General features: G+C 33.2%; 1 protein-coding gene across 5 annotated transcripts in view; it reads left to right on the forward strand.

Moving 5' to 3' along the window:
• The window catches only part of LOC106475421 (DNA topoisomerase 2-alpha-like), a 114,630-nt gene that overhangs the window by 37,220 nt on the left and 63,121 nt on the right, over nucleotides 1–14,289 (forward strand). For all 5 annotated transcript variants that reach the window (XR_002609299.1, XM_013936108.2, XM_022380624.1 and 2 more), the window contains exons 8-14: nucleotides 3,896–4,069; nucleotides 6,236–6,337; nucleotides 7,215–7,352; nucleotides 9,084–9,140; nucleotides 11,937–12,176; nucleotides 12,539–12,775; nucleotides 13,456–13,561. Coding sequence is in view for 4 of the 5 variants with exons in the window: in XM_013936108.2 (XP_013791562.1) it covers nucleotides 3,896–4,069; nucleotides 6,236–6,337; nucleotides 7,215–7,352; nucleotides 9,084–9,140; nucleotides 11,937–12,176; nucleotides 12,539–12,775; nucleotides 13,456–13,561 (1,054 nt within the window). In the remaining variant the exon portion in view is untranslated. The remainder of the gene's footprint in view (nucleotides 1–3,895; nucleotides 4,070–6,235; nucleotides 6,338–7,214; nucleotides 7,353–9,083; nucleotides 9,141–11,936; nucleotides 12,177–12,538; nucleotides 12,776–13,455; nucleotides 13,562–14,289) is intronic.

Raw genomic sequence — 14,289 nt, forward strand, 5'->3', positions numbered from 1 at the left:
CTCGACTTTGCCTAGGTTCTGTGGGTAGTCTCGGAGGGTCTAGGCCATCTTCTCAATTCTCCTCCTCCTTTGTTTCCACATCCCATTTCCCTCCTCCTTGGGACTCGTTGCCAGCCAGCATCTTTTGAAGGTGGTTCGAGACTTGCTTCACGAGGTGCCATCAAATGGAGAGATCCCTCTGGGTTTTTATTCCTGCCTGTTTGGCACCCTATCATCGATCTGTCTGCTCTGAACCACTTTTTGGTTCTCTCTCATTTCACTGTGGAGTACTACTTGGTCTGTAGATGATGAAGGTCTAGGTTGATGTGTTGGATGCAGATCTACACATTCTCATCTCCCCTGCTTCCAGACTTTACCCTCGTTCTGTCCATCAGGGATTAGTGTTTCAGTTCCTGACTCTTCCATTGAGACTTTCCATTTTTTCGGGTAGTCTGGGTGTTATCTCGTCTTCTTCATTTCCAGGGTCTTTGTTTCCACCATTATGTGGATGACTAGCTACTTCTAGCTTCCTAACTCTGCCATTCTTACTAAGTTTCTCCTAAGAGAAACAACTTGGGTTGGTTGATGAAGATGGAGAAGTTTTTTCTCTTATCCTCCACACACTACCTAGTTCATTTTGGTGTGTTGTTCATTTCCCTATTTAGTTGGGCCCAATCTTCTCCCCTTTATTTGAGGGCTATGGAGCTTCTAGTTTGCAGCCTCTCCTCTTCTCCTTCTCCCACTACACAAGAGGTTCTCTCTCTCTTTTGGTCATGACCACATGCATCACCTTCAGTAGGTTTTGTTGCACCAGTGAAGTGTTGAATGCCCCTCTCTTTTTTCCTTACAGATTGACTTTGCCTGGTGGTTGGATTGAGACAACACTGCTATTGGTGTTTTCTTCCTTCTCCTAGACTAGAATATCATCTTATTACAGATGCTTCTCTTTCCAGAAAGTTTTGGGGCAGTAGACTCTTTCATAGTTCTCTCCATGTCAATCTCTTGAGGCCTCTTGCAGTTTCTCAGCCTTTGGTTCACTTCCTTCTGGCCCTTCAGGGCCAATCAGTGATGGTGCATACTGACAACTCAATAGTGGTTTGGCACATCTCCAGGCAAGGGAGCACTTGGTTGAGAGATCTTTGTTTTTGGACACAAGACCTCCTATGGCTGGACTTTCGCAGCATATAGCATCCATGATTTCCCATTACATCCTTCCTTCCTTCATGGCAGTGTACCAAAAAAAGTGGTACATGTGCTGTAGTTGGCTCATTTGTATGGTTTTCCTCCATATCATCTGACCTTTCCCTACATCACTTCCTTTCTATCCTGGCTTGTGGCTTACATTTGCCACTCCTGTCTTTTTTTGTTTCATTCCCTTTGCATTACCCATCCTCCTTGCCCTGCCCCTCTCTTGGATTGGAACCTCAACGTCCTTCATGCCTGTACCTTTCCTCCTTTTGAATCACTGTCGACCTCTTCATTATGTCACCTCTCATAGAAGACCCTTTTCCTCTTCCTGTTGGTGGGCAAACATCTTTGTTTGGATGTTTTCACCATGGATGGCCACTGCATTTTGTTTCACAGTTCCTATGTGGTCCTTTTTCCCAATTGTTCTTTTCTGCCCAAAACTTTGGCTGCTCAGGAGGGTAATTCTGCCTATTTTCCTTCCTTCCATATCACACCTTTATGACTATTCTGATCCTGATTGCTTCCTCTGCCTAGTCAGGTCTCTCTGCTATTATGTAGTGTGCACTGATTCCTTCCATGGTTCCTGCTTCCAGTTATTTATTCTTTGGAATCCTTTTCAGTCCCATGATCTTTTTCCCATTACAATTACAGGTTGGATTTGCCATTTGGTTCACCTAGCTTATTCATTCTTTTCTCCTGATGATAGTTGTTTTTTCCATGTATCTTCCCATCAAATTCATCACATTACCATCTTACCATATCTCTGGCTGCTCATTTCCATCATCCGTTGGAGGAAATCATTAGTGCTGGTATGTGGACTACTCCCCATACCTTTACTGCTCATTATATTCACCACCTAACTGTTTCCTCTTTTAGGGGGTTTCATCTTCCTCTTGTCACCATTTTGTGTTACACCATGTTGCTTTGAGCGGGTAAGTGATCCTTTTTTGCATCTTAGGATCCTGTTTTGTGGTGAGTGTTGCCTGACTTGTTCTTAAATCCACACTGTAAGACTTGTGTGTCAAATTCACCCATTGTTGAGATGGGGTGTTCTGCAAGACTGCTTGTAGATATTCCTCATGATATTTCGCTCTGGACCGTACACGTCTCTCAGTCACCCGTTACACTGTCTACGGTGCTGCTTTCCTCCAGACTCTCCACTAGTCTGTCTCCCCCCCCTCTTCTAGTAGAGTGTGGGAGTTCTTGCCACTTACCAGTTCCTAGCCACTGGGGTGGTGCAAAATGGAGGCTTTTTCCAGAGTGTACTCACTCCTACTCAGTTGAGAGTAGGGAGGTGGTGTTCTGCCAGTATAGATGGCATTGATGCTCATCCTATCATGGAGCTGGTGCACAATTCCAGATGCCATCAGGTGATGGGTGATACATTCCCAATGTTACCTGATGATGGATATGGTGATAATTGTGTTGAATGTGCACACATGATGCGGGGGAGGTCCATCCTTTGTTTCTGCCCTTATTGTGATACATTTTCACGTGGGTGACGATTATACCTGGTTCAGAAGTGGTCTCCCAAGGAAGCGTTGCCTTTTGTTTATTCACACACCCTAAGGTTTTCCGTTTGGCACTTTCTGAAGTGGGGGGGGGGGCATCTTCTCACTGGACCTTCTGCCGACTCAATGTGGGATTCTAATTATTTGTGAAAAGAAGGTAAGATATTGTATCCTAAACTGAAAATGTATTTCCATTACGTACGTTTTCCACCCAACCTCCCCACTTCCCATGTAGGTTTTGTATGTACTGCCTGATCTTGAAGTGATTTACTCTCTCAACATGGGACTCCAGTACTGACCACGTGACCTCTTTGTATTTGTTTAAAGTCTTTTAGATTTAATACTTCTAACTTTCAATATAGTGTGTATATTTTCACAAAATTTGGCAGAGGGGTGGTGGATAAAATAGGGAAGATGACATGCTAAGAGAAAATGTGTCACGTGGGTCATACTAGTGGAAATTCAGGATTGTTTTAATATTACCTTGTAGAATTAAGAACTTAAACTTATATACTATTAAAATATGGATTATTAGCTAAGATTTTATGCTATTCTAATTGGTATAACATAAACAAAAAGTAGTTTAATAAAATTTTGAATGCAAGACTCTAAAATATTGTGTAATACGCAGTAAAGGATACCTGTGGTGATAGGGTTAAGGGGTGCATGGAAGAGAGGGTGCTTGTGATAGGAGTTGTGTTGCACTCCTATTGGTGGAGGGTTGCTACATGATCATTTACATCATATCGCAGATGTCTCAAGTGAATACACGTGAGGTTAGGTGGGAGTATCAAGGCTAGTGGCAAACAAAAATATTTGTCTATAGAGGGCAGTGTGAGTCAAGAAAAACTATTTGTGAGAAAAAATATCTGTCGGAAATATATTTTCAGTTTAGGAAAATGTTAACTTTAATTGTTCAATGAGAATAACCTTAAGGAAAAACTTGTTCATTTATTACTTGACTATATAGTACAGGAAATGTACTGGTATTACATGTAAAGTTGTCTTAAAATTATATGGAGAATTTGTTGTTTGAATTACAGTTATATGTTTAAAATGTCAGTTTTTAATGGCAGACTTTTATCATATAATTATTGTAACTACAACTTGTCCTTGATCAATAGTAATATTTGATAAATCAAATCTTAAGTTTTTGAAGGCACCTTGAAATAAGTCGTTGTTCTGATGTAAATCACATTTCTCTTTTGTTTCTTAAGGTAAAAAGTTTTAAAGATTATGCAGAACAGTATGTCAAAGGTAAAGAAGACGAACAAGGTAATCCATTGAAAATAGTTTATGAAAATGTGAACGAACGTTGGGAAGTAGCCATTACACTCAGTGACAGGGGTTTTCAACATGTCAGCTTTGCTAATAGTATTGCTACTACCAAGGTAAGCTTGTTTTAATAGTTTACAAGAATCACAGTGTATCTTTAGTAGTTCTGTGCTTTGCATTAATAACAAAGATTTGTCTAAATTTTATTGAAATTGATGTTCTAAATTGACAGTCGAACTGTGACTAAGATTTCATTTAATATATTTTGTCTTATCAGAAAATGTGAGGTGGTAAATTAACAATGATTAATGGATAAGTTCACAAAAATTAATTTTTTTCATTGCGTTCTTATTTCAAAGAATTTATTGTTTTTGTGGTTATTAATTTTGTGATCAGTTTCACTGGTTTCTAGTGGAGTCAAAATTTTCAGGTATTTTTATTGTTGAAAAATTGTCTTTAAACCACATCCTACTTGAATAGTGTGTGTTTTTAGTGGAAGTTAATAATGTTTATGTTACCTGATATACTTTGACATTTTGTGTATGTGTGTGTGTGTGCAAGATGATAGATAAAACTACTTATCTCACATGGTATGGTTTGATAGCATACGTTTGTAATGGAACATAATGCTGTTTTTTTAATGAAGCATACTTTGGAAGTGTCGTGGATGATGTAATATAGAGGTTGACAACACAATATGTTAATTGGTTTTAAAAATAAATAATTTTGTGTATTAATCTTTACTGTAATTCTGATTTGTAAGTGACTTAATAATAATTACATTTCTCTTACCTAATTTAGTTCATGCAAATGATGAAATAAATAGCACTTAAACCAGTACTATATGTGTTGTATTCTAGTCGGCCCATTGAGTCCTTGGTTTTGGGCAAAAGGCCTTTTTGATATTAAATTTAGCAGCTAAGTCCCTGATATGCACACATCTTTTTGATCTGAATGCATAAATAAATATCTTGCAATAGTAAGAGCTGTTACAAAATCTATTTTTGGTGGCATAGCACTACTTATAAAGTGCCAAACAGTGTCAAATGTAGTTCTGATACATTCTGTTTCACTGCAGCTTTAAATTAGCTATGGTTGTCAAGTGACTTGCTGATTTACATATTCAAAAATATTTTAATATAATATACTCAACCCTGTATAACTGTTTATTGTCATGTAGTGTATTTACCTACAATATAACTATAGGCCTGTGATAAGTAAACCTTCAATGCCTTATTGTTTATAATGAATCTTGCTGACATTGCACTGTTTAACCTTAAAGGGGAAGTAATTTTGTTTAGCACAAAAACTGAGTGTTTAGATTTTTCCATTACACTTATTTCAAACCCTAAATTTTAGCATTATAAGCCAATGGAGACAACAGTCATTTTCAGTCAATCACTGATGCTGAATTTTGTGAAACACTAGTATGCAACTGTAATAATGTTAAATGTTTACAGTGCGTTTAATGGAGAATATGCTGTATATATATATATTATAAAAACTTAATACTGTTGAAATACATTTATATTTGAGGTATTTAGTAGCTTTCTTAATACACTAGGCTTAATTTTGTGATCTTCATACAATTCATTTAATAAAAAAGATAAGTGGTTTTACTTGTTTTGTAGTATGAATTTACCATTTGTTGTATTTGTGAAATTATACAATTTTGCATAATCAACAGCATTTTCTGAAGTCATATCAGTATTCAAGTGTGTATTTTGATACTAAAGTTTACATCCAACTAAGATATGCATGTGGGCTAGACTAACATGTATGTAGCATTTAGTTTGAAATACCCCAAAATATTGGTATGTATATATAAGTGTGGATCTGTGATTGAACCATACATTTTTGTTCTGAGAAAGTTTACTGGAATTCTTCAAATGGTGTCTCCTGTTGGCTCAGAAGTAAATTTGAGTGATTATAACACTAAAATGATCAAGGTTTAAATTATTATTTCCTTGGTAAGTTCTGTATTAGACTATATGTAGTAATGACTGTGAATATAAATATTATTATGGTAAATGTTGTATTAGTCCTACAAGTGTTTCCAAGAATCAGCCACAGCTACAGTTTAAAACTATTGAAATTTAAGTGTCATTACGGTGTTTCTCTTTATCAATTTATCAAACTGTATACATCTAAAAATGACTAGCTTCAGTTGACTGAGAATGCTGAACTTTGTCAACCACTGTTGTGCACCTATAATAATATTAAATGTTGATAGTATATTTAATAAAAAAAATATCTGTATTTATGTCACATTATTTTAACAGGGTGGAAGACATGTTGATTATGTTGCTGATCAGATTGTGAACAAGCTGGTGGAAGTAGTGAAGAAGAAAAACAAAGGTGGTGTACAGGTTAAACCTTTTCAGGTAAAATCATCCTATGTTTCTTATTATGTTTTGTTATCTAACTCTTTCCTGACTGGTGAGTATTCATCACTCCCAGTGCACACTCACAAATTAAATTCAAAATTTTAGTGATAAGTACAACTGTAAATCTGTTTCAGCCATCTTTTACTCAGAAATATTGCAGAAGTGATATCATAGTTTAACTAATATCTGGTTTATTTCATAATTAAACTTCTAAAATGTTTATACTTTCATTTTGTGTGTCTAACTGTAAACATGTTATGTTTTTCAATCAGATTTCAACATTTTGATTAGTTTGAAATTTAACTTACATTTCTGTAAGTTCATTGGTTGAACTCCATTTTTATTGCATCATGTGGAGGAGTCTTGAGAGCTTTAACCAGTTCTCAATTTTGAAAACTTTGTTTTCTATAAAATCTGTTTCTGTTAGATACTGTTGACATCTGAAAATCTTTTTGGGCTTTCTAAAAACAAACTAAAACTATTTTATATGCTTTTGTGCTAATAGGTTTATGTTATGACTACTTTATTTGCCATATAGTTACAAAATAATGGTTTAAATTTCATAAACAATGCTTAAATTACTTTCAAATGAAAAATGATATATATATATATAAGAACCTTATTCTTTAAACAATTGACATAGATTTTTTAAAAATAAATTACCAGAGAATGTATGTACATTTATATACTAACATGGATTGGTCTTCTAATAGTAAGCCCAGGAAATGCCAAGATCATCTGTACTTTATATAAGATTGAGCAACTTGTCTTTAAACTTGAATACTTGATTAAAGTTTATTTAACTTTTAGCTTGTCCTTCGGCTTCTCTAATAACTTGCCTTTCAGTTTCTTGAAAACCTGAATTTTTTTTCAGATCAAGAACCACATGTGGATTTTTGTCAATTGTCTCATTGAAAATCCAACTTTTGACTCTCAAACAAAAGAGAACATGACATTGCAAGTTAAGAGTTTTGGCTCAAAGTGTCAGCCAAGTGAAAAGTTTTTGAATCAGGTATGATAATATACATATTAAGTATCTTAGTTGTATTCATGTATACATTTAATTTAGTTTTGAACTTCCCTTATAGTATTTAACACAATTAATTGAACTTTCAAATGTGGGCCTTTGACCACAGATCTTATAGATTATAAAAACTTTTTCAGAACAGGTTTGAGGAGTTCTCAAAAATGGGGTTTGGGGGCTCAAGTTCAAATTTTATCTCCATTGTGGGGGCCAAAGGAGCTTTGGGGGGTTCTCAGGACTGGATCCATAAATCTACATTAACACTAGTATGTACACATACAGTATTGTTCAGAATATGTACACTAGAACCCTGTGAATAAAATCTTGCAAGGACAGACAGTATTGGAATCTCTTTATTACATTCATTGTCATGCCTGCTGATTAGTTATTGACTCCACCCTGACATTATTTAACTTTAAACATTACTACAGTAGCTGTAGCACAATGTTGTTGCATTTCATGAATCAAAAGTGTGGGAAGGAAGTTTTGATTCCAAAGTCAAGCAATAGGTGTAAATAATCAATTAAACAGTTTAGAGACTACTGAAATAATACCAGACAGTAATTAAAAAATAAGATAATGGTAAATAAATGAAAGAGAAAATCTATGTAAAGCAGTGGAATTGAGATCATTGGACATAGGTTAAAGGCTGATATATCACACAATTTTATTTCTATCTTTCATTTCATAAAATAGTTCTTATCCAAGTCAGCAATGAGACCATATGGGATCAACAAAGATTGAATGTTTTCTACATTTTTTGTAGAACAGTGGATTGAGTACTACATGTATATCACAATTATGTTCTTTTGTCAAATGTAACATTCACTGTTTTGACTATATTTACTGCTATATATTTGCTAACTTGGTCTTTCCATTTAACTTACAAGTACCTATGAAACTAATAATAATTTACATAAGTTGGTGATTGAATAAGGTTTGAAGAAATATCTTGTCATTTTCAGTTTACAGCAAGTACAGCAAAGTAATTTCACCTGCATATAACATGTGGTTGTGGACTTGAACATTTTAATTGCATGATGGTTACAATATTTATATCATTCTTTGCCATGACAAAACTGAAAGTGTGTGTTTTGAGTTTATTTGCTCTGTATTAGAAAAAGTCTAGCTTAATTGTGATAATCCATTTTAACCATCATAAACTTCAGTAAGTACTTCTGTTTTTGAGAAACTGGACAGTAAGGTTGAGTTCTTAAGCAGATGATGTTTTTGGGAAACTGGACAGTAGATAATTCCTTCCTATAAAGTTCTGGTATTTTGTTCTTTGTCAAACGTACAAAACCTGCATGCAAACTTGAGATCAATTATTGAAAATGTTGACCGTGCAGCATTTTTTCTTATAACTCTTTAACCCTTTCTGTCTAAAGGAATTGGAACATAAAACAAAATTCTAAATGGATAGGAAGAAAAGCATTACAACAAACAGAATAATAACCAAAAACTAAAGCATTTCACATGTTGGTTTTATTTTAATAGAGGAAGATAGAATTTTGGATACATCCCATGAAACATGCTACTTGTACAAGAAACTGTTAACATATGTAACAAGATTCCCTCCATGTTAAACTTAATATGTGAACTTTACCATTTTCTTTGTTTTAGTAACAAAAACTGTAATTATCTTCTATATACATAATCTTTAAACTTGTGTAATAACCGTTACCTGAGTTATTAGAATATCTGTTCTTGTACGAGCAGGTCATGAAGTGTGGTATTGTGGAATCAATTATGACATGGGTTCGATTTAAAGCTCAGGTAAGCATTGCATGTTTTTTTTTTAATCATATAAATCATAATTTTTAAAAATGAAAAGCATTGAAAAACATCATCCATATAAAAAGTATCTATCTGTATAAATCTTCTCTCATTTTACTACTTTAAGCAAAGAAAATCTTTGCCAGGATTAAATATATAGTTATATGCAGTTGTAAAACTTGATAATGAGAAACCCACTTTTTTAGAAAATAAAAGTTTTGAGACTGCTTTACTGGGTAATTAAAAACTTTATTATAAATGTACAATGTTTATAATAAAGTTCTTTTATTACCCAATCAAGCCATCTCAAAACTTCTATTATATGCAGTTTGTATAGCTTTACTTGTTACTTTAAACAGTGTATGATGAACAGGTATTAATTAACTTGCAAAGTCACTATAAAATATTTTCCATGGAAAACTGAAATAGTATCTTTATCTTTAATCTGATACTTGTAAAGCAAACTGAAATATGATGCAGCTTATACAGGAACTAGGTCAGTGACTCAGATGTTTGGATTAAGGAACCTTTAGCTAATGAGGTTTTCATATGTTGAAAGTGTTGATGTTCTAGTAGTCTTTTAAAGAAAGGGAAACTATTTTGGTATGAATATTTTCAATGTAAATTTTGTTTATAATATTAAGATATTTTTTTACTGTAATTCATGAATAAGAATAGTTTTAGTATTAATTTTCATTATACTGATTTACCTTGATTTTTTTAAAGTATATTAAATACATTTTTTATGGATATGGTATCTCGATATTAAAATTGATAAATATATATATTGTGTTTGTAGTACATTTCTTTTACTAATTGTGACATTTTATGATGCATTAACTCTATAGATAATGGGCTTGGTCATTTTGACTGATTGTGTAACCATGAAGGTATACATCCTATATCTCGGAAAGTCTTTTCACAAACTTTGGCGAGCTTCTAGTGAACATTCAAATCTGTTGTGCACAAAAATTTCAGATTTTTTAATAAAGTATTTTTACTAAAAATTTGACACTTGGATTAAACAGCCTTTACTGAGTCAGACTAATTGAAACGTAATTTATGCTTAGGATGAGAATTAAGTTGAAAAATATTGAATAAAATAATTTTTTTTTACTTGAATGACTGCAGCTTGTATTACATAATTTCAGTTATTTATCTCAAGAATTAACTTTTTACTGTTATTTGAACCATGTCTAACCACCCTGACAAGCTGTAACTTCGTGGAACAGGATAGCGGAGTAAACAAACAGATTGGATTACATCATGCATGTCTGTGTATGTTTCTCAAGGCATGATGATGGTGAAGAAATGTATTTATTTTTTCATTTAAGTTCTTAATTTTTATATTTGTTGAAAATATATAACAATGAATAAAAAAAATTAGAACTTAGCTATAGAGCAGTTTACACTCTAGTGCCTGCTTTTTGTGAGCCTACTTTTTTGTTTGGTTGTACAAAAAATAATTAATGTAACTTTCAAATATGGATCTTAGAAATCACATATCACTCACTATATTAGATTGTATGAAAACTAATGGAATTTATTTGACTTTGTAACTGACCTATACATGATTTTAAAAAATTCCATAACTTATGGGAGCAATGTCTTTAGTCCAAACACATTGAGTTCTGATAACAAATTATCAATTTATACTGCTCAAACAAAACAATCAATCGATTTATGTAATGTGCAATTTGCTCTTTTTAATAGTTGTAAACATAATTAGTAGCAATTTCAAAGAGAATTATAAACATTTCCTAAACATGAGAAAGTATGGGAGGGTCATGTCAATATGGATTGAACAATATAGTGATATATCTGTAAAGCAAGAAGGTAAAAGGTTAAAAATTTATGTTCCACATAGTCAGTATCTGTAGCATATGTTTCTAATTGGTTGAACAATCTGGAATACTTGTAATGGCTGAAAAATTACTGTGCCAACAAGTCATGTGATTCTGTCAGTTGCAGGTTGGAAATATATTTAAATATTTCTTGTTAAAATTATAAAGGTTAAACCTAAATAATATAAGAATTTGAATTATAAACTACATTTTCATGCCTCGTGTATTGATATACATTGATAATAAGGTCCTTTAATAGGGATCTGTAGGGCTTCATCTAAGGAGTCTTTTTGCTGAGGCTTTTTCTATGAATACGGTGGTTGTAGTAGTTTTCTAACACCCCAAAGCAAACCGATTTCACTGCTTTATCAGTGGCTATACATGTCTTCCTATAGCTCAGTGAACATACCCAGTCTGTTGGTAGATGTGCTATTTGGTATTTCTATTAGCACAAACAAAAATTCTGGCCTGTTTCTCTGCCACTTGTATAATTGAATCCATTGAGCATTTTACTACTTCACACTTACAGATAACTTTGAATCTGGTCTTAGATCATAGTGTTATTGTGATAAAATAACTAAACAGACTTGTGCAAAGGCAATAATCACTGAACAATCAGCAGCTTTTCTGTCAAGATTTCACATATCTTGGGGAGCACAAGTCAGAAGCATGGCATTTAGCAATCATTTCTGCATATACCAAAAATATAATCATTGTATATTGTCCAGTGCTTTTTAGTTTTGGGTTTGACAAACACAATTTGATTTCTTGTAACGACAACATATATGATAAATTTTTCCAGACACTTGAGGAAATACTGTATGTTTGCCTCATGTAGATGGAATACCATTTGTGGTCTGGTAGGCTCAGATTTGTTGTTAACATTTTGAAAAACATTCCACATGTACACCCATGTACATACAAATAACAAACCTTTTTTTTTTTAAAATAGACACAGCTAAACACAAAATGTAGTGCTAAAAAGCATTCCAAACTAAAAGGGATCCCCAAGCTAGAAGATGCCAATGATGCAGGTACCAAAAATTCCATTGACTGTACGCTCATCCTTACTGAAGGAGATTCGGCCAAATCTTTGGCCGTGTCCGGTCTAAGTGTGATTGGTCGAGATAAGTATGGAGTTTTTCCACTGAGAGGCAAAATGCTGAATGTTAGAGAAGCAACACATAAGCAGGTAAGCTTGATCTTATTTTCTTGTGTGTTTGTTACTCCACATAACACGATATTGGCTACAACTTATTTGACGTAAAATATAGATATCTTTGGTTTGACTGTTCTGTTGTCAAAAGCAAGAAAAACAGTATGTAGTTGTTCAACTTTCATTAAAGTTTCCTTTTTTATTTTTACTGCAGAGTGTGGTCTTTCTGTTAGTTATTAGTATTAAAGGCTGAAGGTATTTTCTATGATTAAACCAATTTCAAGGCTAGGTCATCAATTAATCCTTATTTTCTGCTTTTATTTGAGAGTTAAGAAACACCTAAAACTATTTGTACGTGAACTTGAAATATGACAGTGTGTACTGTTTTTTTGTCTTAGATTCTGGAAAATGCTGAGATTAACAACATTATTAAAATCATGGGTCTTCAGTACAAAAAGAAGTATGAAAGCATAGAGGATTTACGTACCTTACGATATGGTCGACTCATGATCATGACCGACCAAGATCAAGATGGATCACATATAAAAGGGTTGCTTATAAACTTCATTCATCATAATTGGCCGAGTTTACTTCACCTACCTTTTCTTGAACAGTTTATAACTCCAATAGTCAAGGTATTAACACTCGCATATTGTTTTTCAATAGATTGAGTAGAGAAAAAAATTTATTAACATCAGTATTTTTGGGTTAAATATTGCTCTTACTATGAAATCAGTATTAAATAGAAATGTTTGAAAATATACTTTAAAGTGAAGTTTTCAAAGAAGTGATTATTTTAACAATGCTTGTATCATGACAAACTGAGCCAAAATTAAGGTATGGAATGAACTTAGTCCTAATTTATTTATTTTTCTCTCTGTTAATTTCTAGGTTGCATCAGTATATTAGTTAATTGGATAATATCCTGTGTTGATTTCATATGTGATTAGGTATACTAGTACTAATGGGTGTTTCAAAACATATCCACATTATTTCTGTTTACCAGTATTTTTTTAGCTGTTACTTATGTCCCTTATGCTTGTTTCTAAAATAATGAATAAATCATTATTGAACACGATAAGGTGCTATCATAGGTAATTCTTTATTCATACATAAGTTGCATATTTTTAAAGTAAAGCTAGTGACTTTCAGATGAGACCACTGTTGATTTAGAGGTAATCTTGATGGTGAAAAGGCTAAAATTTGGGGAAAAGCACGGTGTTTTAAGTTAAACTGTAACAAAATGATCCATACGTGTTATCTTTAGTTTGTGTGTTGAGGGATTATGTGTTTTTATCTTAAATTTGTCTCTCAGGCTGTAAAGGGAAAGGAAGAAAAAAGTTTCTACAGTTTGCCAGAATTTGAAGAATGGAAAACTCAAATTTCCAATTGGAACACTTGGAAGATCAAGTACTACAAAGGTATTAAAATGGTGATACTAAAACTTCTTTGTTCCACATATTTTGGAAAAGCCATAATGTGAGTAGTGATTGAACTTATGTTAGAAGATAAATACAAAAGTATTTCTAACAATGTGAATAAAACATAGTAATAATTCACAAAATAAGTATTTAATGGACAAAGTCACAGTAAATTTGTATAAGAAGATTAATTACATAGTGCTGACGAATGTTGTCAAAATTCAAAAAATTTATGTATGAGAGATGAAGTCGGAGTTAATTTATGTCAGAAGATTAATTATACTATTAACAAAACCATACTATTCACTAAATTTCAATTGTACATTATTTCCTTATGTTATTTAACTGACTAAATTCACTTAATTAACTTTAAAGACTTCAATAACATACCTACCAAAATGAACATTAACCCTACGTGTACAAGAGGGTCAAAATGCATGTCACAGCCTTTTTTGCATAGTTATGTTCAAAATTATACAGTGTTATTACCATTGTATGCCAATAAACTTGGCATCAAAATGTATTTCTATACAATTATTTACCTCCTCTCACAGTTATGGCTATTTTTGATTTGACTGTTCTCTAGTGTGTAAAATTTTCACCTGCTACTAGTGTTCAACTGTTACCTAAATCCACGTTGTTCAACTGTGGTTAAGCGTGCAAATTAGCACGCAACAACCCTCCACCAATAGGAGTGCGACACACCTTCCTATTGCAGCTGACTCCCT

This window comes from Limulus polyphemus, unplaced genomic scaffold, assembly GCF_000517525.1.
Source record: "Limulus polyphemus unplaced genomic scaffold, Limulus_polyphemus-2.1.2 Scaffold146, whole genome shotgun sequence".
Lineage (NCBI taxonomy): Eukaryota > Metazoa > Arthropoda > Merostomata > Xiphosura > Limulidae > Limulus > Limulus polyphemus.